The following is a 27,307-nucleotide window of genomic DNA, read 5'->3' on the forward strand; positions in this document are numbered from 1 at the left end:
CTCTGCCTCCACGGCAACAAGAGAGACCGCCGCTAACAGAAAAAAAAATGTAATTACCGTCGACGCTTGTTCCAGCTCACAATCAATTAGCCGCAGTAGAAGCTGGCTAATTATTTCCAGCTAAGGAGCGTTCGAGCAGACAGTCTGTCATTATTATCTCCACCAAGCATCGCGTTGGATTGTTTCCCTCCAAACCGCTAAACGTGTTAGCATGACCCCCCCCCTTCCTGGTCAGTACCCCCATGCTGGGCTGTCCATCAGCCTAAAATATCAGACTGTAAAAATGCTTTTTATGTTCAGCTTTCAACTAGAATGCTCAACTTTAGCTGCTGCTAAAAGGTGTTAGCATTAGCTCATTTCTTCGTACAAATTCGCTCCCTTGTTGTTTTAAAAATGTGTTTTTGGGTTGAACCTGCTAAAAAAAAATGCACAATTCCACTTCCTGGCGTCTGTCACGTTGTTTTACACCGCAAAAATCTGCAAGATTTGACAGTCCGTCAAATATGCTAGAACACGTTAGCTAGCCTCACTGGAAGGTAAAACCATCACTCCTAAAAGCTCCTAAAAGCAAAAGTTGGAATGCTCGGCTTTCCCAACAGGACGCTGAACATTCGCCATTTTGGGTACCACCCGCTGAAACGTGTTAGCCTGACCTCACTTCCTGTGTTGTTTTAAAGCCTAAAATATGAACGCCAAGCTAATGTCAGATTTAAAAAAAATGCATATTAAGCATTTTGTCCTGCTAAAAAGCACGCGGGCTGGAAAAGGATTTGAAAGCGGGTCACCCTGAGCCTGAGTCCCAGCAGGGAAGCCTTTTGTTTGTCGGCGAGCGTGCACGTACGCATAAACATAAAGACGTGTGCGTGTTTTGTGGGCGCTAAGGCGCAGCGGGCGGCGGTGTTGTTGCGCTTGAACCCATGTTGCGCTGCGCCGCGCTGACATCTCCAAACACGTCTGGCCGCCTCCTACTGCTAAACCTTCATTTGGGATTATTGGCGCCCGGGTTGATTAGCGTTGAAAGTGGCGGAGCTGCCAGCTGAGATTAGGAGGAAACGGGCGGACGTCACCTCATGGTTTATTCACGGCGGACAAACGCGTCACTCCGACATCAGTCAAAAAGCGTCAGTGGGAGCGTGAAAAGAAAGACGACTGACGCCGCTGAAAAGATGGCCGCCTCCTCCCAGCTGTCGTCTGCCGTTTATTTACTCCGTCGCTATCGAGTCCCTGGCGGCGTGCGGCGGATGCGTTTTGGCCCGCCCTAATTGATTCCGGGAAGTGTGAGTGATGAATAAACGCGGCGTGCGGCCTCATGAAGGTTAGTCGCTAGAGGAGATTGAGACGCTCCGAATGTCCTCAACGTCCATGTTTACCTTTTGTCTTACGAGATTACTGCTAATTACGTCAAATTGCGCCAAGACCGCTCTTTCTGTTCAACACGTTTAGGCTGCGTTCACACTTCAGTTAAAGGTTCTCGGATTTGGGCTTGCGTATGATAACCCCATGTGACGGGATATCGTGGTACTGCCATGGCGACCGTGACGGAGGACCACAATGGATGTAAATAGCGATAACATGAAATCAAAAGCACTAAAGGGATGGAGAACCACCATCCACCAGCACCGGCCTGGACTTTGGTGGACTTTGGTGGACTTGGCTTTTCAGAGAGGTTGCATCCCACAGATAGACATATTGGCATTCAATAAAGTATGAAAAACAAGCATATGGATATAGAATGGATTGGCGATGCCGAGGTCTCATGTTTCAAGATGGCGCCTCCAGTGGTATTTTCCACAGCGTTTTAGCGATGGGGGTTTCATGCTATGGATTCCATGAGTGAATCGGCCGATATTGAGCACATTATTAATCATCAATTTAACTTATACTTCTCCACAATTCCAAAATGGACCCCTGACAAATAGGCCATTATTCATAAATGAACTTTTGGGTGGACATCTTTAGTTTAGTTTTTTTTTCGCCATTATTTGTGTCAAAAGATTTTTGTACTCATTTTTGACTCAAACCTGAATTTTGTCAATTACAGTAAACCTCGGATATATCGGATTCAATTGTTCCCACTGGTTTTGTCCGATATAAGCGAAATCCGTTATATTCGTATACCGGAAAATGTCCGCTTTACGCATATATCGGATTTATATCCGGTATATGCGTAAATCGGATTTTATCCGTTATAAAAAGGCACTTCCTTGACTATGTTTCCAATGTACCTGGACGCGCAGGCAACGCTGCAAACGCTGCAAATGACGTCGTATAGCGGCCTGTCACGATTCGGCGAATCGGAGCGCCACGATGCGGCCATCCGATATATGCGAGGGAAATTTAATGGAAATGCATTGGAACGGGACTGGAGATTTTGTCCGAAATAGGCGAAATCCGTTATAAGAAATCTGATATATGCAATGAATTTTTATTGGAAATGCATTACAGAAAAATCGGTTCTTTTTTATCTGTCCATTGTGAGCGAATTTCCGATATATCCGAGTCCGATATATCCGAGGTTTACTGTATATTGTTTAATATATTGTTTAAGAATTTTTTTAGTTGAAGATAAGATAAAAGAATAGAAATGACTATGTTTATGGAATAATTAAGATAATTCAGCAGTTACTGTAGAATTACCAAGAGTTGAAGCAAATATTCTTAGGTAAGCTAGCGAAGATTAGCTGGTGAGGAACCTCCATAGGAGACGCCACCAAAAGTCCTAATATTATGAGAAACAAGCAAAAACAAAATAATGTTTTATATGGACACATTTTAAGGAACAACTCTTTGAATATTATGAGGAAAAATAAAAATAATGTTGTTTTACTAGCATAGAGTTGAAGTACTGAAAAAAAACATACAAAATAAAGTTGGCATTTAAGAAAAAAGTAGTGTATATAATATCAAGTCCAAAGATTATGGGAATAAATAGTTACTCCTTTTGTAATGGTAATGGTAATGGTAATGGTTTAATTTCTACCCCTCCATCTGGTACTTTTACAATCACTAACTGTTACATTTGTTCACTTCCTGCTTTCCTAATTTAGTTTAAGGTTTTTTTTTGTCTGTTTTTTTTAAATAATGTACCTGTACCGAAGTTTGTGGACATCTTTCCATTCCACCCCAGTTAATGGTTTCCCCTTTTTGGGGGGGTGGTGCGGCCCCAAAACCCCCCAAATACACAAATATGTCCCTAGTTTATAGGTCATAAACTAGGGACATATTAATGTATTTGAATTTTGACAGGGACTGTCCCCGTGTCAGGTCAACTGGGTCCTTTCTTGAAGGAGTTGAACATGAAGATGGAGATGACGGAATTCCAACATGGCTGTGTCTGTTTCTCACGGCAGGCAACGCATGCACCATGTCCGAGTACAACCGTCTGAAGAGCCTGCTGCTGGACATGACGGCCCCGCCCGGGAACAGCAGCCAGCCGACCCAGCAGGGGGACATGGAGGCCAGGAGGGTGCTGGTGGACACCATGTTCAAGTACCTGGACGTCAACCGGGACGCACGACTGGTTGGGGAGGAGCTGGAGAAGGTTGGTTGGATTAAAGCTTATTTTCTACGGGCGTCTCAGGCACATCAGGTCTGAGGTGTGTTACCAAGTGGAGGTGCGGTGCCATCTACGGTACGGCTAGTATGTCGCACATGATACAGCGAAGAAAGAAATGATCGCTATAAACAAGGGACGACTGCCACGTTCCAGTGGCGATCAAAGGGATGAATGTTTTCTGACGATGCATCGCTAATTAGTGTGAAATTTGCCCTGCCATAAGCAAAACGTTGCCAGCGTTGAAGTAGCAGAATGAATACGTGCTGCCAAACGGAGAGAAAGAAATAAAACATTGCAGTAATTAATCTTCTGTCACCTCGCCGCGACTGTCAGCCGCACCACGCATGTTTAAAATTAAAAACTCTTCGTGATTTATGGGCTCACTTTTTCAAGCAGGAATAAAAAATAATAATCATTTTATTCCCGCAGAGCTTCATGGAGATGCAACATCAGATTAGCATCAATTCTAATGTTGACACGGAGGAAGGAATTTATTCCTGTGGAAACTTGCCTAATTCTTTCACTTGTCAAATAAAGATCAATTCCAAGACGAATCCCAGGCCTCCCTGCGGTCCCAGATCCGACCGCTGATGCTCTTTACTTCCTCGCCATCGGCTCAGACGCTATCAGCACCCGCGCGCCTGCAGTCCGCCGCCGGCTAAAGAAGAATAAAGCTGAAATTAAATTTGCCATATTGGTTAATCTGCCTGGACACGTGCACGGCGCCGTGCGTGATCAACTGCAGGAGATAAAGATACGCCAGGACGGGTTGGAGGCATTTGAACCTCCGGAATCATCCTGACTCCGTTGGATGGAAGCGGCATCAAGCGGCAGCACGAATGGAAACAATCTAGTCATCAACGCTTTAGCGATGCACGCTTCAACCGGGGGCGTCACTAGGTTCTGAGGATGGGGGGGGGGCTCAGCTCTGCAACCATTCTGTCCAGTGGACAATTATGTAATATTATATAATATATAATCATCGTGATTGTATTATTAATTAGCCTATTACTATCATCATTATTATTCTTCTGATTATTACTACTACTAGTTTAATTAGTTTAATTTTGTCAGAGATTTTTTTTGTACAAATTCTTTTTTTAATTTTTTTTGTAAAAAAAAAGATATATTTTTTGTAAAAAAAATGTTTAAAAATTTGTAAAAAAAAAAATCTATAACAAAAAAATCAATAAAAAATATAAAATTATTTAGGGGGGGCTTAAGAACATTTAAAATAGGCCTAATGACACCACTGGCTTCAACGTACCCAAACACCCCAAATGAACTGACCAATTTACGGCACCCCCCAACATGAAGGTGGCATCCTCCGTCCATCCATGGGGGGGTGTTCAGGCACCTGACCAGCAGGAGGCCTCGGGCCGCTCACATAAATTTACAAGAAAAAATATAACATTTCATTAAATTATGAACCATCAACTGGTTTAACTTTTTACATAATCAAGCGTTTATTTCTTAAATGGACGTTTTCCGTGGTGCAACTGGTGCTTATTTTAGGGCAATAGAGTATCTAGTATATAGATACAGTTACAGTATCTAGTACAATACAGTTCCAGTATCTAGTATAATACAGTTCCCGAGGGAGTCAAGAAAGATGACATTTAAATGAAATGGTGGATTAGAAATGGAAAAGAGGTCAGTGGGACAACATTTTCTATATCAATATTCAATTAGTCAAAACACAATTAATTAATAAACAGAAAAGCAGGGCTTCTGCTTCACTTGCTGGGTATAAGGTTTTTTTGGGGGGGGGGCACCAAATAATCTTATAATCTTATAAAAACCTTATTTATGTCTTATTTTCTCTTATGTGACTGTAGGGGTGTTATTTCCTGTCAAGAGCGCTCTAATCATGTAAAGTCATTGAGTTTTAGCTCATGAAGGAATTCCTTGTGTCTGCTGCGACAGATCTCCATGAAGGAGCGCCTGGATGAAGGTGTGCTGCGGTGCGCCATGCGGGACCTGCTGCGCTACGACGACTACAACAACGACGGACACCTCAGCCTGCACGAGTTCTACACCGCTTTCCGTGAGTCTCGCCATCGCCACGAGTTGCGTTGGCCAACACCTCCTTTCTTAAGAACAGACATACTTTCTCGATTAGAAAATTCCAATATGAAAAATGTGGGTATTCCATCTACACGTTAAAAATGTCGGAATTCTGGCCAAACTCCAAAAAGTGACTTACAAAGCTGACAACAAGGCGTGGCTTTTGACAATTAGCACGCCAAAGAAATTGAAAAGCAAGGAATAGCTACATCACCGTGAAGTGCTAAGGTCCACAAGGATCTGGTTCCGATCCGGTTTGAGCTAAAAGCACCTGGTAAACGGCCCCCTGCTCAGCTTATTTGCGTTCCCGGGAGTACAGGACGCCCGCTAAAGTGATAATGTCAGCGGTCACGAGGACATGAAAGGCGTAAAGGCGTCCATGCGTCCACCATCATGCAAGTGGGAGGCGCTACGCCAACACCCGGCGATGCAAAGCAGCCTCCAAAAAAAAGAAAGGATGAGCGACTGTGGCGTTGGAACGCGGCCAACCTGTGAAGCTCCATTAATTCCAGCCGCTAATTTAGTTGGCTAATGGCCGCTTGTTGTATCGTTTGGTCACGCACCCGTCACCCTGCCTGATCTTTATGCACATGGCGGTTCAAGGCCGAGTCACGTACGGCGCCGTGTTTGATGTCCAACCAGGAGGGGGTGGGACAGATTAAAGACGCCGCTGACTGCGTGACGCTGAAGGTTAACTGCTGGCCAACATGGCGTCATTAGCCTGTGATGGAAAGGAGCGCCAAAGGGAGTTTTCCGGCCAGGGACGGTCCGGGAAGCAGCCAGGAGGCCCAGGTGTGTTTACCAGCCTGGTAATGGAGGATCCTGGAAGCCGCATGCTGGATCATTGGCTCAACTGATGTGTGGAAGTGGTCTCATCTCAGGCCAAGATGGAAATGAAGCCTTGGTCACGGATGACGTTAGGCCTGCTGTTCTTTTTTTAAATGACATTCTATTTTTAGAATGCGCCCACATCAATCAAAACACCAGCCACGGGGCGCACTTGGGTCTGCCCGGTCTTAGAAGACGTTTGCTGTCGTCCCAGCAGTGTCAGGTCTTTGTGGTTCAAAACACCAGTCATTAAGAGAGACGTGCTGGCAGAGGCCGTCATTGGTTGGAGGATGAACTGAAAGCTTGGAAGAGGTTAAATTCCTTGGCTCCAAGCCCTGAGACTGAAGCTGTCCTATCTAGTCTTTTAGCATGATGTTGGCCTAAGGGGCCAAATGTCTTCTACTTGCTGTTCCTCCTCCAACTTTGTTATCCTTCTCCATGCACCAAACAAGTCTCATCAAGTGGGACACTTTTCCCACAACTTTCCCTGCCGAGCGTCTAATTAGGTTGAATCTACTTTTCCAGAGCTCCCATTGTTCTCCCGACTTCCTCTAACTTCTTTTCTTCTTCTCCTCGCCTGCTTGTTTACGGCTAACCCTGGAATTACAACGGGGAAGCCGAGCCAGTCCGTCGTTGCAGGGCCACTCGGCACATTTGACTAATGAATCTAGAGAGTGGAGCGGCGTGGGGGGGTGGGGGTTGGTGGGTGGGGGGGTGTTAGAGTGTGGAGGATTGGAGCGGGAGATGGAGAGGAGCAAAGAGTTGGGACGGTTACGGAAAGCGGATCACAGCTTTACACCAAAGCCCTCCATCCAAGCATGCTTTGTGCCAAAACAGCCCCGACCCTGCAAATTATATTCTATATGAGACTGAGGGCACCACTAATGGCTAGTAGTGTCCCCTTTTCACTACACGGTAGCCACACAGCTCAATAGAGCTTTGATGGTGCTTTGCTTTTCCTTCCAGGACACTATTATCTTATCCTAGGCGAGACTGAGGGCACCACTAATGCCTACTAATGTCCACTTTTCACTGCCTGGTAGCTACACAGCTTACCATAGGTTTTTCTAGTAGCCTGTTTTCTCTTTCAAGACAGTATTATGTTATCCTACACGAGACTGAGGGCACCACTAACACCTACTAATGCCTCTTTTTCACACCATGGGAGCCACACAGCTCAATAAAGCTTTAATGGTGCCTTGTTACTCCTTCCAGGACAGTATTATTTTATCCTAGATGAGACTGAGGGCACCACTAATGCCTACTAATGTCCCCTTTTCACTGCCTGGTAACTACACAGCTTACCGCAGGTTTTACAACTGGCCTGTTTCCCTTTCAAGACAGTATTATGTTATCCTAGATGAGACTGAGGGCGCCACTAATGTCCCCTTTTCACTGCCTGGTAGCTACACATTTGACTAAAGCTTTACTAGTGATCTGTGTTCTCCTTCAAAACAGTATTATTTTATCCTAGAGGAGACTGAGGGCCCCATTAGTGACTACTAATTCCCATTTTTTACTGAATGGTAGCTGCACATCTCACTATGGTTTTACTAGTGGTCTGGTGTCTCTTTCAAGATATTATAAATTTGTCCTAGATGAGACTGAGGGCACCTCTAATGCCTACTAATATGTCACATGTTGTGAATGTGGGCTAGCGAAGGCAGCCTTCGCATTTGAAGGTGCACAACAGCGTCTTGTCTTGCGGTCATCCGGCAGCCTGCCGGAGAGACAAGAGGCAGGGATGCTGGGCCGGTCGTCATGGCAACTGTCTGTTTAATATCTGAATCATTTATTTAGTGCAACACTTATTCCCCCAAGCAGGAGGAGGAAGAAGGATGCAAAGAAGAGTAGCTGTACAGGAAGTGCATGATCAACAATTAGGGACCCTCACGCTGTGACCCCCCCATAGTGTACATACCGCAAGCAGATGGAACGCCGGCGTCTTTATGGGAGGCGGGAATGGGCGCCGGCCAGTTGGAAAGAAGCGATCATTTACAGGCGAGGCTGAATGAAGAAACACAAGCGTGAAGCTAGGAGGCCATCCATTTGTTTTATAGCAGCAATACACTTATGGTGCAGCCCCCCGCACCCACGTGCTGCCTGGATTTATTCACTACCAGGTGGAGTGGACCTCAGGGGGGGGGGCTCTACGCCGCTTCGCTGGAAAGGCGGTGCTGAATCACGCGTGGTGGAGGTTATTGATTGAGCTGCAAAATAAACTCACTCGACGAACAGGCCCCCTCCGCAGTCAGCCATCTTGCTAAAGCAAGAACACCGGCACGGCAGCGTATATGCCCAGTAGCCTGGTCCTAAATATGATACAACAGGCTGGGCAACCTGAGGCCCAGGGGCCTTTATTGGTCCGCCGCATGCTCTGTGAAGAGAATTCAACAAGAAATGTACAAAATAAGTCAATAAATAAACGGGAAAAAACAGGAGGGCATATGAAAACACGAAAAGAAAAAGGTGTTTTTTTTAATTAAAACAATTAAAACAATGAATAAAATTGTCATTTGGCAAATTTGCTTGCAGAAAAAGTGGTAATGTTACAGGAATAAAGTCATAATAATAATAATAAGAAGAACATTTACAAGAAGGAAGTTGGAATGAATTTAAAGCAGAATAAACCGCAGAAATTTTACCAGGATAGAGTCTAAATATTAAGAGAAAAAAAGTCATATTCGGACGAGGAAAAAGGTTTTACCTGAATAAATAATAAATTATAATGAAATTATAATTATTATGATGAAAAGTCCTCCGATTACCAAAACACTGTTTGCATTTTTCCACCCACCGCCCGCCTCCTGGCACGCCCACTCCACTGTGATTGGTCCCACTCAGCTGGTAGGGTTGGGACACAATACGCTACAATACACAATACACGACGCAATACACAATACAACATTCTAACTACATTTATAGCTCAGAAATATTCAAAAGTCTTATTCTAACAAGGAAAAAAGTTGCAAGCTAACGTGAATAAACTGGTATTAATATGAGGTTAAATAATAAACTGGTATTAATATGAGGTTAAATAATAAACTGGTATTAATATGAGGTTAAATAATAAACTGGTATTATTATAAGGTTAAATAATAAACTGGTATTAATACGAGGGTAAATAATAAACTGGTATTAATATAAGGTTAAATAATAAACTGGTATTAATATGAGGTTAAATAATAAACTGGTATTATTATTATTATTATTAAATGTCATTTTACTAGCATAGACTTTGAATTGTAAAGGCATTTTTTTTTTTTAAAGTATGATGCGAACCCAAATGTTTGTGAGAAAGGCAGCATAATAGCAAGAATGAGAATGGTTGGCTTTTTATTTGGGAGGACATCATGGACCCCAAATGGCGACTCAAAGTCATTCATACCTGCTTTGCTGGAAGACAAATTGCTCCTGATGTTCTTCCGTAGGCGATGCCCAGTGATCCTCACACACACACACGCGCCAGAGCGTGCCCCGGTGTAAAATCATGCTGACGACCTCCCAGCGGCGCCATGCCGGCCGTACTACAAATCTCCATATTCTCATTGTGAGACCTGAACAATCCACCCAAAGTCGCTCCTGCTCCTCGCTTTTCCCTTTCATGGCCGCCCCGACTTTACACGTGTAATTAGCCGCAGACATGCAAATCCATGCAGGAGCTCCGGAGGCTTTGCTTTGACCTGCTAGCCTTTCCCTCTGCTGCCGTCTTATGTTTAATATCCCACCTTAGCCTTGATTCACAGACCAGTCTTACCAGGAATCCTAGACGCTTCCCACATGGAGAACCCGCCTGGCCCACGTGCGGACGCTTGGATGAAGTAGTAGGATTTTATTTGTTGTATGTATTAGAAATTATTAAAAAAAACAGCCGTGCTTCTGTCATTGGGATGATGTTGGAAAAACATGCAGAAACACAAAGATCCTCTATATAGGACAGGAGCGCTCTCAGCATTTTAGGGACCAGAAATGGTCAATAAAGCAAATCCAAGCGTCCGTCCTTCCTTCATGGCAGCCTTCTTGGTGGAGAAGTAGAAACAATGGTGGAAGGATGAAAGATGGCGTTTGTGGAGTGTCTTCAGACGCCATCCAGGCTTCCTCTCATAGTCGGGAACTCATTGTGACGCAATCGGGAACAAATTGGAGTCCACAGGCGACGCTGGCCTGCGGTCCGCATGGCTGGCCAAGGATGTCATGACATTACCTGCGGAATGGCGCCCTGGAACAGCCCGCACACGCAAGCTAGCCATGGCTGTCCCGCTAGCTTGCTAATCAATCTGCAGCGCTAAAGCAGAGGTCTCCTCATTCCCAGGAATGCGGCGTCCGCTGGAGAGCGAGGCGTGATGGGAGGAGAGAAAGGTTGACTGGAGGTGCCTCGCCATGCTGGGAGCGCCAGGCAGGAACGCGAGGGAGCGTGGCGAACAGGAAGTGAGAGTGATGGCCGGCAGAGCACGTACGACATCTCCCAGGAGGAATCAGGAACGCCGCTGTTGCTTCTTCCCATGTTTACGTGGCCGAGCCGAGGAATGATGACGGACAGGCCAATAACGTCCTGCACAGACGCCCTAAGAGCACGGAATGATTTCAAGCCCACATTCATGGACGCCAATATTTCATTTGCTCTGCTCGTCCATTTTCTCCCCGTGGATGCGTGACTTTTCTCCGGGTACTCCCCCCCCCCCCCAGCATTCCGAAAACATGCTAGCTCCATTGGCCACCCCAAATTGTCCACAAGTATGAATGTGGGTGGGAATGCTTGTTTGTTTGAGATGAGTTCAAATGCCTCCAGTAGAATGGGAGCTTGGAGTGTTTTCCAAGACGTGTGCGGATCGTCCAGAAAGACGGATGGCAGGAAGCCATTGTTCCAAAGAGCATCAATTAGCCGTAATGAGAAGCGTGATATTTAGCCGGCCGCCCGTCCTCGGCCGCACGGCCTCTTCTTATTGCGGGGCAGCTGCTTGTCCTCCTGGGTGGGTCGGTAATGAGGCAGCCCCCGGAGATGTATTAAGGCAGGACACTTTGTGCCCCGTCAGCATATTTTCCTTACTTCCCACCCGCATTATTTCTCCATCTTCTCCCACGATTAGCCGGTCCTAATTGCTTCCCGGTGTCAGCGGAACCAACGGTCTCTCCGTCTCCGCAGAGGTTGTCCGGCTGAGCCTGGCGGAGGACCAGCGAGTCAGCGTCTCCACGGTGACGGTGGGCCTCAGCGCCGTCCTCACCTGCGCCATCCAGGGCACCCTGCGGCCGCCCGTCATCTGGAAGAGGAACGGCATCGTGCTCAACTTCCTGGACCTGGAAGACATCAATGTGAGTTTCCTTATTCCGGTTTATCGGCTTTGGAAATGCTAACAATGCAGCGGATAGCATGGATAGCACGGATAGCACGGATAGCATGGATAGCACGAATAGCACGGATAGCACGGATAGCACGGATAGCATGGATAGCACAGATAGCATGGATAGCACGGATAGCATGGATAGCATGGATAGCACGGATAGCATGGATAGCACGGATAGCACGGATAGCATGGATAGCACGGATAGCACGCCGACAGCCTGCGTGGAGCCACATCGGCCCAGCTCAGGTGCTGAATGTCTGGGTGGTGGGGGGGATGCTAACATGCTAAAGCTAGCACCCCATCCTGATGGGTGGTGTCCAACGGTTGTCCCAACGAGGGACACTTTGGTATTTTCTAGATAGCATTATTACCTTTTCCCTAAAATGGACGATGGACTTTAGTTTGGCAAAAATGTTCCAATGTTGAAAGGTTTCTCCGTTTCTGGGAAGACAGCGTGAAGCTGAGGTAGAGGCTGCGTCCTCACGATAGCACGTAGGCTTCTTTATCTACGGTAACGTGGTCACGTGGTCATGTGGTCACGTGGTAACGAGCGTCAGAGAGCGCCACGCGGTCTTGTCTGGACACAGGTGGCAGCACAGCGCTGACCTGTCGTTATGCGGCGCCGGGTGGCCATGTGCTAATGACATGCTAATGAGCTGCCATGTTGACCCGCCGCGATGACAAACGATGTGAAGCGTTGAGGTGGCGAGTGCAGGTCGTTAAATCATTTGCTTTATTAAATTACTGAGGAAAGGTGAAGGTTTCATTTGCAGCATCAAAACAGACGAGGCTGTTGTACTTCCACTTTCCACCACCAGGGGAGCATTGTTCGGTCCGATAAGCTATCTGGTCAAAAGAAGATGTTTTTTTTTATTATTGTTACATTATTATTATTCGAAATAGTGCTTTGTACTTGTGGGCTCCATATTTAATAACGCAGCGTTAAGCGAGTCATCAGGCCGCCAAATCTCTGGGCAAAGCTTTCTTGAAAATTACAGGGCAGTTGATGATGAGACGGGAATGAATAATACATTTGGCTTTTCTTGAAATAATGGCCGCCTTCTCTGGCTTATTTGCGTGGAATGTCATCTGTTGGAAGAAGGAAGTCGGGGGGGCTTTTATTCACTCAGTCTGGATGAAAACACTCACGCCTGACGCTTACGTTTTGCATCTCAAAGTCAAACTAAACTGGAAAAAGAAAGGAGAATGGAATTATCTGGAGTGTGTCTGTTGCCCACCTTCAACGTTCCTTGCCACGGAGAAGCCTGTCATTTCCAAAGAAAAGCGAAAGTGTCCTTTGCTGTGCGGGCCCGTGCATCACGCTTGATGAGCTGAAAGGTTAACGAGAGCTTCCGTTATGTTGGAATCTTCCATTTCCATTTGGGGCGCTAATGTGAAAGCATCTCGCTGAATCGCTTTAAAGCATTAGGCAAACTACGCTAACACGATGCCCACACCGCATTCATCGCACGCCATCAGACGTCCTCCACGCTCACGCTCACATGCGATGGACGTCACGTGTCATGTGACCTGCGTCAACACGAACCAGACTATCAATACTTGGACTCAGACCCAATCCTGGGGACTTCTTATTTTTGTGACCATCCATCCTTCCATTCATCCTTCCATCCATCCATCCATCCATCCATCCATCCATCCATCCATCCATCATCCATCCACCCATCCATCCATCCATCCACCCATCATCCATCCATCCATCCATCCACCCATCATCCATCCATCCACCCATCATCCACCCATTATCCATCCATCCATCCACCCATCCATCCTTCCATCATCCATCCACTCACCCATCAATCATCCATCCACCCATCCTTCCATCATCCATCCATCCACCCATCCATCATCCATCCATCCATCCACCCGTCATCCATCCATTCACCCATCATCCATCCATCCATCCATCCACCCATCCACCCATCATCCATCCATCCACCCATCATCCATCCATCCATCCACCCATCATCCATCCATCAGTAGAACATAGGTAAGTTTAAGCCAAATATCACTTGTCATCAAAAAAGCTTTTGTGAAAAGTGTAGCCATCTACAATTAGCCCAAATATCTAAACAACAATGCCACAACACAAGCAGCACTAAAATGGTTCTTTTACACGGAAAGAACCATTTATTTACAAAGAACCATTTATTTACCAAGAACCATTTATTTACCAGTAACCATGTATTTACCAGTAACCATGCATTTACCAGTAACCATTTATTTACCAGTAACCATTTATTTACCAGTAACCATTTATTTACCAACATAGCACCAAGAACTATTTGGAACTGCAGTGTTTTTTTGTGGGAAGGCTGAAACTCCTGGGAACATTTGTGGGAGCAAGTTTAGCGTCAGAGTGAGACCTCATTTCAAGGGTATAAAATTCATGGAGCTTTCTGCCTTCATCCCGGGACAACAGGCGCCGCCATTCGTCACGCTAATGGGCGTTATATTTTTAAGCCTTGCTATTTATCAGGTGGGCGGCGTGATGACCATCAAATTCCCAAACGTTTGCTTGGCCTCACCGGGGGAAGCCGCTGATTCATGGTCCCGCTCTTTTCCCGTGACGCATCCCTGTGAGATCCCGACGCGTTCTATCAGGATGACCAGATTTCTCCAACACCCCGCCCCCTCGGCCCCAGCCCCCGCATCCCATTCTTTCCCCCTATTCCCCGTCCTCATCTTCCTTCTGCCCGATTGCCTCTTCAGACTCCTCTGACTTAATATGTGATGTCTTCCAGGACTTTGGGGACGATGGCTCGCTCTACATCACCAAGGTGACGACCATCCACATGGGGAACTACAGTTGCCACGCCTACGGATACGAGGACCTCTTCCAGACGCACGTGCTGCAGGTCAATGGTCAGTCATGGCGGGGGCACGTGGCACCACGTCTTTAGTTTAGTCCATGTTGATGACAAACAGGAAGAGTGCAGGGGTGTCCAAACGGTTCTCCTCCAGCCGGGACCACATGGTGGACACATAGTGCAACATGAAATATTAATAAATTTAATATATTATTAGTTTAACCTGACTTTTGAAATAAGGACTTTACAATAAATCAGTTGTTTTGGGGAATAGGAAAGAGAAAGTGAAAAGTAACATTCCACATTTTCCAAATAGAAAAGCCGTTGGTTGAGTTGACCTGTGAGTTGGTGGCTTTGTTGTTGCCCCCCCCCCCCCCCCCCCCCCCCTCCAGCAGGCTGGGTGGCGCAGCTCACAAAAAGAAGAATTTGCGTCCTTGTGAGCAGAAAACAACATTTAACTTTACCTGTCATTCATCCCGGCGTTCCCCCCCGGCGCCTCCAAGCAGGCCAACATCTATTTCATGCAGGAGTCAGTAATGAAGCAGCCCCAAAGCTCTTGGAGTCTTGTTATGTGGGAATATATTTCCGTGCCGGGCGGCTCAAACTAATCCTGTTTGAGTCCCGCAGGAGGGCGGGAGTTGCTGGTGGTCTTACCTTGTGTGTGTGTGTGCTCTCCAGTCCCTCCGGTGATCCTGGTCTACCCAGAGACGCAGGCCCAGGAGCCCGGTGTGTCTGCCAGTCTGCACTGCCACGCCGACGGCATCCCGGATCCCAAGCTGCAGTGGCTGAAGAACGGCGTGGAGCTTCAGCCGCGCTCGTCCAAGCAGCTTTCGCTCATAGGTGACGCGTCTTTCCTTCCTCTTCCTGCTGCCGCTTTTCACAATCACGCAGCCGCCCAACGCCGCCGGGGTCTTGGCAGCGCCAGGACGTCCACTTTTTGTTGGCGCTCTGCTCCCCATGACGACATCCACAAAAGCAGGACCGTGAAAAGTGTGGACTCTGGGAGAGAAGGAAAAAAGGAACTAAAGAAGCCAGACTTCAGTGTTGGTTTTTCCGGCCAACTTGTCATGAAGGAACTTCATTGGCCGGGTGTGCATCGTTACCCGCTAACAGCCGGTTAGCATGCATCACATGCTTCACTGCACCACACCCCCAACAACAGCACAGTGCTCCCGTCACCTTTCACTGACGTTTTTACACTAAATCATTAAAAACAGCAACACATCTTTTCATATAGACATCTTTAGGTTCTTAAAAACAGCAGAGTAGGTCCATCATCTGGAGATCTTTGACCAGCTCCTCAGCAGTACGTTCTTAAAAACAGCAGAATAGGTCCATCATATGGAGATCTTTGACCAGCTCCTCAGCAGTACGTTCTTAAAAACAGCAGAGTAGGTCCATCATATGGAGATCTTTGACCAGATCCTTAGCAGTACGTTCTTAAAAACAGCAGAGTAGGTCCATCATATGGAGATCTTTGACCAGCTCCTCAGCAGTATGTTCTTAAAAACAGCAGAGTAGTCCCTTTGACTTGCGTTTTTGTAGTAGGTACTTAAACCTGCAAGTAGTCCTGTCAGATGGGGGATCTTTGACCATCTCCTTAGCAGTACGTTCTTAAAAACAGCAGAGTAGGTCCATCATATGGAGATCTTTGACCAGCTCCTTTGCAGTACGTTTTTATAAACAGCAGAGTAGTTCCATCATATGAAGATCTTTGACCAGCTCCTCAGCCGTACGTTCTTAAAAACAGCAGAGTAGGTCCATCATCTGGAGATCTTTGACCAGCTCCTCAGCAGTATGTTCTTAAAAACAGCCGAGTAGTCCCTTTAACTTGCGTTTTTGTAGTAGGTACTTAAACCTGCAAGTAGTCCTGTCAGATGGGGGATCTTTGACCATCTCCTTAGCAGTACGTTTTTAAAAACAGCAGAGTAGTTCCATCATATGGAGATCTTTGACCAGCTTCTTAGCAGTACGTTATTAAAACAGCAGAGTAGGTCCATCATATGGAGATCTTTGACCAGCTCCTTTGCAGTACGTTTTTAAAAACAGCAGAGTGGTCCCGTCATAGGAGGATCTTTAACTAGTGTGTGCAATCGGGTCTTAAAAGCGGCCAAGGGGGGATCTTGGACCATGTTTGCGGCCTTTGCTGCTGTACAGAATGAGAAGTAGACTTAGCAGCACTGATGGCTGCAGGCCTGCAGAAGAAGGTCCAAAGGATGGAGCCATGCGTTGCAGAAGTTCAAGATGCGATGAAAGGCGTGTTTTCCCTCGATGCCGCTACCAAGCATTTCACTCCTGATGCCAGCCATGATCTTACTGGAGGGGCCGACGCACAAATTGGCAGGAGGAGTTGGCGTCCAATCACGTAGGAGCTGTGCAAAATGCAGATGGTTGTAAGAAGCTTCTAGGAAGGTGTCAAAGGGGCCGAGCTGCCTTTTGTGTCTCGGCGCCACGGCACCAGCAAAGAGGTCCTCTGTGGCACCTGTCATTCGCTGCCACCCCTCATAACCCCCACCCACTCCCCCCCTCCCCCGTGGCGCAAAGTGGGATCGGAGCGCCGCGTGCGTTGAACATCAGAGAGCAGCTGCACATCACGCCGCTTCTGATGAACACCTGCACGCCAACGCGGTCAGCAGCCATTGTTTAGTTTCAAAAGCTCGCCTCCCCCGTTTACACTCAGGCTTCACCGCAGGTCTTAAAATGCTGCTGTGCCAAGTCATCAGTCAGCTGTGAGTTATTGACAATGTTTTTGTCTCCCAGCAAACGGCAGCGAGCTCTTCATCGGCAGCGTCCGCTACGAGGACACGGGCGCCTACACCTGCATCGCCAAGAACGAGGTGGGCGTGGACGAGGACATCTCCTCCCTCTTCGTGGAGGACTCGGCCAAGAAGACGCGTAAGCTCACAGAAGTTGACTGAATGATTCCATCAATATATTCTATATGATATTGACTTATGACTATATATGTATATATCTATATATATATTTATATATTAACGTGACCTTTTCTCTTTCTGTCTTTTTATTCTGCGGTTGGTCGCAGTTGCCAACATTCTATGGAGAGAGGAAGGTAATTATCTTTATCAGGAAGCTGCTAATTTGTCTTCATCTCCGCTAGCATGCTAATAGCACAGTAGACGTTAGCATGCTAACATGCGCTAAAAGCATAGCAAAGGTGCGGTATGTCTGCCAAGCCTTGTTAGTGACTTTATTGAAATCATATTTTGATTTTGTTCTCATAACATTTTCCTCCGAGCTAATTGTCCCAAAATGAATAAATAAAGTTTTTTCAGTATTTCATCTCTATGATGCAGGTGACAAGTTTATTCTCCTAAAAGTCCAACTTTCTTTCTTTTTTCCCAAAATATTTGGAAGTTATTTTGGTAAAATTCCTTTTTTTTCATTTCTGCTGTTGTTTTATTTTGTATTTATTGTCGTCTTTATTCCCATAACATGTAGAAAAAAGGTCGCCATGTTGGTTCTGGCCTATGTTGCGTTATCGAGGAAACATCATCCCGCTTGAGCATCACCTGCTGTGACCAGAAACTAACATCCCTTTTCTTGCGACCGTGCTCCAGGTTTGAGCGTGGGCAACATGTTCTACGTGTTCTCGGACGAGGGCGTCACGGCGCTGCAGCCCGGCCAGTGTGAGATCCACCGACAGATGAAGAGGACGGAGAGGATCGCGGCGACATACGTGAGGCCCGTTTTATGTACTCATCTTTGATGATCTGGAGCGTGGCGGTCCTGACAGGATTAGAGCCCCTCCTGGGCGTCACCTGAGGAGACGTGGATGTGTAACGGGATTACTGTGGCGCCGTGGAGCGTCCCTACGCGGCGGGAAGCTGTCGCTGGTGAAAGTTGCTTGTTCTGCAAAGAGCTTTGTTCTTTTACGGGCGCCGCTGATTCTATTAGAGATCGATACAAAGTCAATAAGCGGCGTGTTAGCCACTTCCTGCTGCAAAAAAGCACCAAGTGCACTTTTGAAGGAGGAAACGCTCGCTCGATGTTCCTTAGTCATGGCTTTGTTCGGGACCACCGACGCTAAACACAGCAGACATTGGGGTTGTTTTGTTTTACATCCATTGGTGTTCTGTCCTCTCATTCATGTCCTTTCAGTACATGAATCATATTTTCATATGTTTTCATTTTGTGTCCTTTTCTCTTACTGATCACAACTAAATGGATTCAAGCTTGTTCTTTCTGTTATTATGCAGAACTTCTTTTCACCAAAGCTCTATTTTTGTAGACCAGGCATATCTGCCCCCTTCATCTTAACATTAACGCCTCTCAGTGCCTTTAAATGCGCTGGGCCCACTGGACTGCACATCAGAGACCACAACAACGTGGACCACCTCGTTGGACACCCGTCGTTCGGTCCTGCGTCATGAATGGGTCATCAAGCCTAACTAGTGATTATTTATCCACCCCCCCAGGAGGAGATGTGCCCTAAAGGTGAGGGTCCGGCCCCCCAGCGCTGCGTGTGGTCGTCGGCGGTGAACGTGCGGGACAAGTACATCTACGTGACCCAGCCCCTCCAGAGCCGCCTCCTGGTGGTGGACGTCCAGGCGCAGCGGGTGGTGCAGGTGGGTGGTGCAGGTGGGCGGAGTGCTGCGATAATGGTGACCTCCACCAAGGCCTCAAGTAGCCAAAATATTTCGAGAAAAAAGTCCTAATCTAAGGAGAGAGAAAACGTAATTTCATGTGAATAACGTTTGGATATTCTGAAGAAAATTATATAATATATAGGAAAATAAGATAGTATATGATAGTATATAATAGTATATGATAGGAAAGAAAACAGAATAAAGTCATAATAATGTCATTTTAATGCAATCTTTGGAGAATTGGCTTGGATGAAAAGTTCTAATATCCTGGCAATAAAATGGTCAGAAAAGTTCTTCTTTCAAATATGGATCGAATTTGACCCCAATTTTCCCAGGACGTCCTTAGAATAATAATAATAATAATAACCAATCATAGAAGATGATATTTTTTCAAATGTAAGCAATCGAAATCCAAAGAAGGAGCGACTCTTCCTTGGCGGAGGTCACAAGAAGCACAAACCCATCCCAACAGAGTTGTTCCCTGGTGCAGGCCATCGCCACGGACCCCTTTCCAGTCAAGCTGCTCTACGACAAGTCACATGACCAGGTGTGGGCGCTGACGTGGGGCGACATGGACAGGACCCGCCCCACCCTGCAGGTACGTCTGCTTTGTGTTTCCTTGCTTGGTCTCGGGCCTTGGCATCACACGGACGGGGGAAAAGGGGGGCGATGCCCGTTTTGTGCTGAGTCACTGTTGGACAGGAAAAGAAAGATCAAACATAAAAGATAAACATCAAATAAATTGTCTCATTCTATTTTGTTATTCATTCTTCTGATGAATTTATATTGATGGATTTATCAATCGATTTATGAATGAATTATTAGTATTAGTATTACAATTTTTAAATTTTTAAATTTTTAAATTTTTAAATTTTTAAATTTTTAAATTTTTAAATTTTTAAATTTTTAAATTTTTAAATTTTTAAATTTTTAAATTTTTAAATTTTTTTTATTTTTTTATTTTTTATTTTTTATTTTTTTATTTTTATTATTACTCTATGGTTTGTTTCTAGTATTGTGGAAAAGGCATTTTGTCATGGATGGCCTCGTATGGGCGTACCTAATGTTGTGTCCAGCTGAGTGTGAAGGCGCCGCCCGGTGCCTGACGTCCCTTTGGACCTGACCTGTGGGGGCTGGGGTGGGGGCGGTATTGGGGCCCTGTTCCCATGGGGGCTGGGATCCAATCATAGCTGTAGTGTAGTTTACTGCGTCTGCTTAGTTAACAGGCCTCGGCGAGAAGTGATCCTCCCTCTTTGAGGATCTTTGCGGGCAGGTGGCTGCTTTTTGTATTCCGATGCCATTGGAAGCGCCCCCGCCCCCAAACCCCCGCTGCGGTAAATAGCGGCGGTAGTAATAGCTGTGTTTTACATTTGTCGGCGCTGTAATGATATTTATTATTTGTGGATAATAATTCCCGATGCAAGCGCGTCTTCAGAGACGCGTGTTGTTGTTTGCAAATGACAGCGCAGCCTGTAATCTGAAACGAGGCATGTGTAGCGTTATTTTTTCATGACCAAACGGCTCCTCCTGACGCCATGAAACAGGAAGAGTAAAGCCAGCAGCTTTGAGGAACTATCTCGCCTGCCTCATTAAATGTTTTTCTTCTGTGGGAAGTGGCGTGGAATTAGAACGCTGCGTGTCGCCAAGGTGACGAATACAACTTCAAGGAAAGAAAGTGACTTGGAAGTCACGTGAAACACGCTAATAAAATACCATAATTACCATCTTCCACCACCGGGGGCGCTGCTGCACTACACAGAGGAATAATACTTTCTTTTATGGGATGTTAGCTTAACCTTCTTCTGCTGATTCTTCTTGAAAGTAAGGATTGGAGATGCACCACGACCAATACCGATATCTTCCTGCTTGCCAAGACCGATATGATGCTGATAAGTTATCTGCTGATGATGAGCATATATCTGCTTTTTAAAAACCATGGTGGAACACCAGGAAGTACGAAGGTCTGGATGGAATTAGGATGTGACCTAGCGGACCTGTGGATGGCTCTTATGAAATATCACCACACGACTGGAACATCACTGCTATCAGGAGAAGCAGTATTGGCTACATCTGGAATATTTATGTTTCATTTTTATATATGATGCAAATAAGAATATGACATATTATTATTATTATTATTGTCATGACATATTTCCTGGATCGACAGTTTTTAGTCGGACCAGGAAGACCAAGTGGAGATTTTGGTTGCCTGAATGATTCCAATGGAGGAGGGGATTTATTCCCGCTTTCTGTGTTTGACCTTCAGGTGATTCCTCAAGCCAGCGTGGGAGAAGTCCATCACGCCATGCGGACCACCTTCCAGCGAGTCAGCGACTTCTTCATTCCGCCAACCAACCTCATCATCACTCACGTGAGGTAAGGACGCACCGCCGCCGCCGCCATTGACGTCCACAGAGCACATGAGAACGTTAATGAGAAGGTCGGATGCGTACGAATCAGATGGAGAAGATGATGAACCTACCTAGGTTGGAATCCCCCTCGGCCATCAGCTGGGATAGGCTCCAGCAATGGAAAATGGACGATGGAAGGTTTTTCATCTTCCGTTTTCAACTTTCCTTTTTTGCAGGTTCGCCTTCGTCTTCCTGAAAGATGAACCGGCCGTCCACAAGGTGGACCTGGAGACCTTCCACCGCGTCAAGACCATAAGCTTGAAGAACTACAGCTGCGTCCCGACCAGCATGGCCTACACGCACCTGAGCGGCGTCTACTTCGTCCAGTGCCAGACCAGAGGGCGGCGACGGGCTCCGCCCCTGCTCCTCATCGACAGCGTGACGGACGCGGTCATCGGGCCCAACGTCGCCGGCGTCGGCGCCTTTGTGTCGCCGGACGGCCGCCACATCGTGACGCCCGACCCCGGCAGCGCCAAGCTGAGAGTACAGACGGTGTCTTTCCAAGGAGAGATGAGCCTGACACAGGAAGTGGACGACCCGGTCGCCGTCTCGGACTTGGTTTTCCAGCCGTCCTTCGCCGAGTCCAACAGGTACGTGGCGGTGGCCTCCTCGGACTCCACCACAGACCTGCTGTTCGCCGACCTGTCCTCGGGTCGCACTGAGGTTCTCCGGGGCCTCAAGGAGCCCCTCGGCCCTCCTGCCTGGCCCTGGGGGGGCCCCTACCGAGTGGTGGTCTCCAGCGGCTTGTTCGGACAGTACCTCCTGACGCCGTCGGCCGAGTCGCTCTTTATCCTGAACGGCGAACAAAGAACGCCGCACTGCGAGGTGTCAGACATCAAGAGAGGGAACACGGTGGTCTGGGTGGGCGAGGTATGAGTCCGGAAAGAAAAAAGGTCCGAGTAGTTGGGATTGTTCTCCAGATGGATGTGATTGTGGACTCAAACGAGGAGCGTAACAAGTTTGGTTTATGTATTAGAAAAAAGAATGGAATCAATATAAGAGCCCTTGTTGTGATGTTCCTGCTGGGAGAACGCGTCAATGGCGTCCAGTGCAACCATTATTATTGCACTTCCTTCCATCCTGTCACAGCAAGTAGGTACCTGGTTGCCCCCTGGTTGCCCCGGGTTACCAAACAGCAAACTATGCACAATGCTCACTTTTTTAGATGAAAAAAGCTTTCCGATTGTTTTGTTGGTCGTCTTCACTCGTGCTGCGTACGATAGCCACCTCGTGTCCACCGTCTGTCCTGTCTGTGTCGTATCCACATGCCCTGATAGCTTTCATGCCCCCCCCAAAAGAGCCCGACTGGCCCGGTCTTTGTTCGGTCACAGAAGAAAACTAACCAGCAAACGGCAACATCTTGTCTTTCGCCGTGTCATCACGCCGCCTCACCCAAAGTGGACGCTACCATCGCTCCACCGGGGGTGTCCAAAGGCCGGTCTGCAGGGCCACAAAACCCACAAAAATCTAACAAGAAAAAGTTGTCATTTTTCAAGGATCTTTATGAGTTGTATAAAGTTGAAATACTGGGATTAGTCCAGTGTGGAAGGAATCCAGTCCTGTAGCGTTCACTGTGGGAACAGAACTGGAGGAGTCCACTGGTGTGTGGGGTTGTCCTTCCTTCCTGATCAGTTTGTCCATCCGGTTTATGTCTTCTTGCTAGTGCTGCCGATGGATGAAGTAGCACGTTTTCAATGTGAAGAAGCAAGAAGAAATCTGAAATGCTTGGAAAATACCAAGATCGTTTTTCACTACGTGACCCCCAAGACTTTGGACACCCCTGCACTTGGCTGTCTGACCGGCTGTGAGTATTTGTACCACGGGTATCCAAAGCAGGCGGAAGGTACTGCTAGCTTTCTAGTACACGTCGATACGTGTACGATACATAAACGCTGTGCATATGTTAGCAAACATCGCGAAATACGCCGCACACAAAAGGCTACACAACAACCCACAAAAGACAAAAGGAGGTTATGCTAATGCTAATGCTAATGAAATAACGCTTGCTTTTCTGATCATAATAAACCACGGATTGTCGTAGGTTGGACGATCTCTTTCTAACTACCCAAATATTCCAGTCAGGAATAAAGAATACTCCTTTGCTAGCAACAAACCCCCATCAAGAAATACTCACAATAATTCGACTCGTACTGGCGCGAAGTACTCATAATCATTCAACTCGTACTGGCTCCAAGTACTCACAATCATTCGACTCCTATGGCTCCAAATACTCGCAATCATTCGACTCGTACCAGCTCCAAGTACTCACAATCATTCGACTCATACCTAGCTCCAAGTACTCACAATCATTCGACTCGTACCGGTTCCAAGTACTCACAATCATTCGACTCGTACCGGTTCCAAGTACTCACAATCATTCGACTCGTACCGGCTCCAAGTACTCATAATCAATCGACTCGTACCGGTTCCAAGTACTCACAATCATTCGACTCGTACCGGCTCCAAGTACTCATAATCAATCGACTCGTACCGGCTCCAAATACTCGCAATCATTCGAGTCGTACCGGTTCCAAATACAACAGCAGCTGTCGTTGTTTCGTTTTCCTGTGGACAAGATGAACGAGTCATGTGATTTCGTAACATCGTGGGCGGTTCACTGACAGCGATGGTTTTTCTTCGCCCGCCGTTGACCTGCGGCGACATCCGGCGGCCCGTTCTTGACCGAGTCGGTTTGGCTCCGGAACCCGCCTTGAGGCGTGCATGCGACGCCTCAGATACCTTTCGTGGTCACAGTTTATCGTGTCTCGTCACGGTTGTCGCTTTGACCTCGCCCGCCGCGTCCGCCGACCGACCGCGTGAGCTCGCTCGCTAGTCAGCTCCCTGGCCGACATGTGCGAACACAGTGGGTGTGGTCAGGGAAATGTTGTAGATAACATTGTTCATGTTTAGGTCACATGACTGTACAGTTTTCGGTATGCATTTTGTGTCTTCTGGTTTACCAGGAAATTGTTTTTGGTAAGAAAAAAGATGAATAAAAGACATAAAAACCCAAAAAGGCGTCACTTGAGCCCTGCTTTGACCTTTCACCTCTTGACTTTCCCAGGTTTGATGATGCACCCCCCCCCCCCCCCAACCCCTGGGTCGGGGATCACTGGGCTTCTTCCTCCAACAGGAATTGAACTTCACCATGAAACTATTAGTTCTTTGCCCTCATACCATCGTCACCTGCTTCTCTTTGGCGTTTAGCACATTTGGGTGCTGTGATGGCGCCAGATGTGATGCACCCGCCGAGCCTCTTTAGCGCCGCGAGCAGAGGCGCTAGCTAGCACCTGGAGCACCAAAGGTGATAACGTCTGCTTAAAAATAGACCAGGAGGCAACGGAAGTGGAAAACAAACCAAGAGCCCAAAACTAAGCCTAAAACTAAGCCTAGACCTAACCTAAGCCTAAACCCAAACCTAAGCCTAAATCTAAGCCTAAACCCAAACCTACGATAACCCTAAACCTAAGTCTAAACCCAAAAATAAGCTCACCCTAAACCTTAGCCTAAACCAGGGGTGGGCAAACTACGGCCCGGGGGCCACATGCGGCCCACAAAGCGTTTGAATCCGGCCCGCCAGTTGCTTTCTAAGTATTTCAACTTTTAACATACAAACTGGCAACATGACTTGCAAGTCTGATGTCTTATTTAGTAAAAAAAAAACAACAATAAAGTGTAAAATTAAATTACATGGTTTGATGTGGTATGATGTTTAAAGGGACATGAGAACATACAGCTGATAGTAGTAACACTTTTACAGATAAAATTAGACAAATAATTCAAGGAAAATGATAAGAATAAAATAGTGTGTGTGGGTGTGTTAAATATATGTTGTGGCAATTTTGTTAACTCAATGCGGCCCACTAGTCAAAATATTTGCCTACCCCTGGCCTAAACCTAACCCTAAATCTAAGCCTAAACCCAAACCTAAGCTCACCCTAAACCTAAGCCTAAATCTAAACCTAAACCCAAACCTAGGATAACCCTAAACCTAAATCTTAGCCTAAACCCAAACCTGAGCTCACCCTAAACCTAAGCCTAAATCTAAACCCAAACCTAGGATAACCCTAAACCGAAGCCTAAACCTAAGTCTAAGCCTAAACCCAAAAATAAGCTCACCCTAAACCTAACCCTAAGTCTAAGCCTAAATCTAAACCTAAGTCTAAACCCAAACCTAAGCTAACCTTACCCCAATGTGGCCCTGAGTTTCTGCATCTGGCCTAGGGATTAGGGTTAGGGTTAGGGTTAGGATTATCAGGCGTGTATTGGTGTATTGGTGTATTGGTGTATTGGTGTATTGGTATATTGGTGTATTGGTATATTGTTATATTGGTGTATTGGTGTATTGGTATATTGGTGTATTGGTATATTGGTGTATTGGTATATTGGTGTATTGGTATATTGGTATATTGGTGTATTGGTGTATTGGTATATTGGTGTATTGGTATATTGGTATATTGGTATATTGACCGATGCCAAAAGTGCAGCCAATCCATGATGAGGTGAAGCGTTGACGCCCCATAGCAGCTGCTTGTGAAGATGAGGATGAAGTACGAGATGAAGGACTGTGATTTGTCCGACTAAAAGACTCTAAAAGGCTGCCAAGAAAAAGGAAAAGAAAGGAAACTAAAACGTTCCATCTCCCCTGCAAGGCTCTTCCCGCTGCTTCTTCACCGCCCTGTCAGGATCCCGAGGCGTTCCTGCGTCGGAAGCATCGGAAGGTGGAGACGTCAAAGTGGATCCTGATGAATTTGAGCTGTCATCTTCATCATCACCACCCCGGGATGTCACTTCCCACCTTCCCACCTTCAGTCGGGGGCGTCTGCATGCTAGCACCCTCATTGTGTCGGCACAGGTGACTGGCAGCTAGCGTTGGCGTCTAACACGCTACAGCCTCCGTATGGCGTTGTCGCCGTGTGGCCTGCTAATGAATTAGCTAACACGGGAACAACATGGAAGAACGAGCGAGGGCCCCCTACCTGCACCGTCACCTCCGAATGACGGACTTGAGGCGTGAGTATTTTAGCCTATGGTCATCCATGTGGGCGGGGCCTCTGGGGGTCAACCTGATGTAAACATGAATAACTTGGCTCCACAAGGTCAGATCTTCATCATCTTTATCATCGTCGGTGTGTATGATGAGGATGACATCATGAGGTTATGCTTTGGCCACTTCCTGAATTAGTCAGCACGCCATCCAGTGGCAACAGGAAATGACAACAGAAGTGTGTGGGGGGGGGGGGCATTGAAAACTGCATGAACACACACACTTTAAAAACACACCTTCACAGCTTGGGTCTCGGGTCTCGGGTCTCGGTCTTAGAAATGAAACTCCACCCACTGTCGAGGTGTTTCCTCCCAGCCAATGAGGAGCCAGAAGATCCCCTGTCCACATGAAACATGTCAGACCTTCACCCAGGAAATGACTCCTGCAGGATTACTCATGTGATTGACAGCTGGAGGAGAGTCAGGCCAGGTTGAAATACAGGAAGTGATGTCATTGGGATGTTTATGTCCTGCCCGAGCGGAACCTCGGATGACTGCTGTCTTCCATCTTTGGAGAAGACTTTTAAAGCGCCGTTGTGATCTCCTGCACATTTTTCTGTCCGAGGTCTCAAAACTGATGCATGGCGAATGAGGCGGCATGATGGAGAGATCGGCGATGGAG

At 46.8% G+C, this 27,307-nt stretch overlaps 1 protein-coding gene across 3 annotated transcripts in view; it reads left to right on the forward strand.

Annotated features, from left to right (window-relative positions):
* The window catches only part of fstl4 (follistatin-like 4), a 73,227-nt gene extending 48,587 nt beyond the window's left edge, over positions 1-24,640 (forward strand). For all 3 annotated transcript variants that reach the window (XM_058087238.1, XM_058087239.1, XM_058087240.1), the window contains 12 exons: positions 3,351-3,541; positions 5,483-5,603; positions 11,595-11,761; positions 14,556-14,676; positions 15,300-15,461; positions 17,382-17,516; positions 17,665-17,691; positions 18,200-18,318; positions 19,058-19,207; positions 19,719-19,826; positions 21,495-21,604; positions 21,816-24,640. In XM_058087238.1, the coding sequence (XP_057943221.1) occupies positions 3,351-3,541; positions 5,483-5,603; positions 11,595-11,761; positions 14,556-14,676; positions 15,300-15,461; positions 17,382-17,516; positions 17,665-17,691; positions 18,200-18,318; positions 19,058-19,207; positions 19,719-19,826; positions 21,495-21,604; positions 21,816-22,515 (2,111 nt within the window). In that variant the 3' untranslated portion in view covers positions 22,516-24,640. The remainder of the gene's footprint in view (positions 1-3,350; positions 3,542-5,482; positions 5,604-11,594; positions 11,762-14,555; positions 14,677-15,299; positions 15,462-17,381; positions 17,517-17,664; positions 17,692-18,199; positions 18,319-19,057; positions 19,208-19,718; positions 19,827-21,494; positions 21,605-21,815) is intronic.
* The last annotated feature ends 2,667 nt before the right edge of the window (positions 24,641-27,307 follow it).

Source organism: Doryrhamphus excisus, chromosome 11, assembly GCF_030265055.1.
Source record: "Doryrhamphus excisus isolate RoL2022-K1 chromosome 11, RoL_Dexc_1.0, whole genome shotgun sequence".
NCBI classification, from domain to species: domain Eukaryota; kingdom Metazoa; phylum Chordata; class Actinopteri; order Syngnathiformes; family Syngnathidae; genus Doryrhamphus; species Doryrhamphus excisus.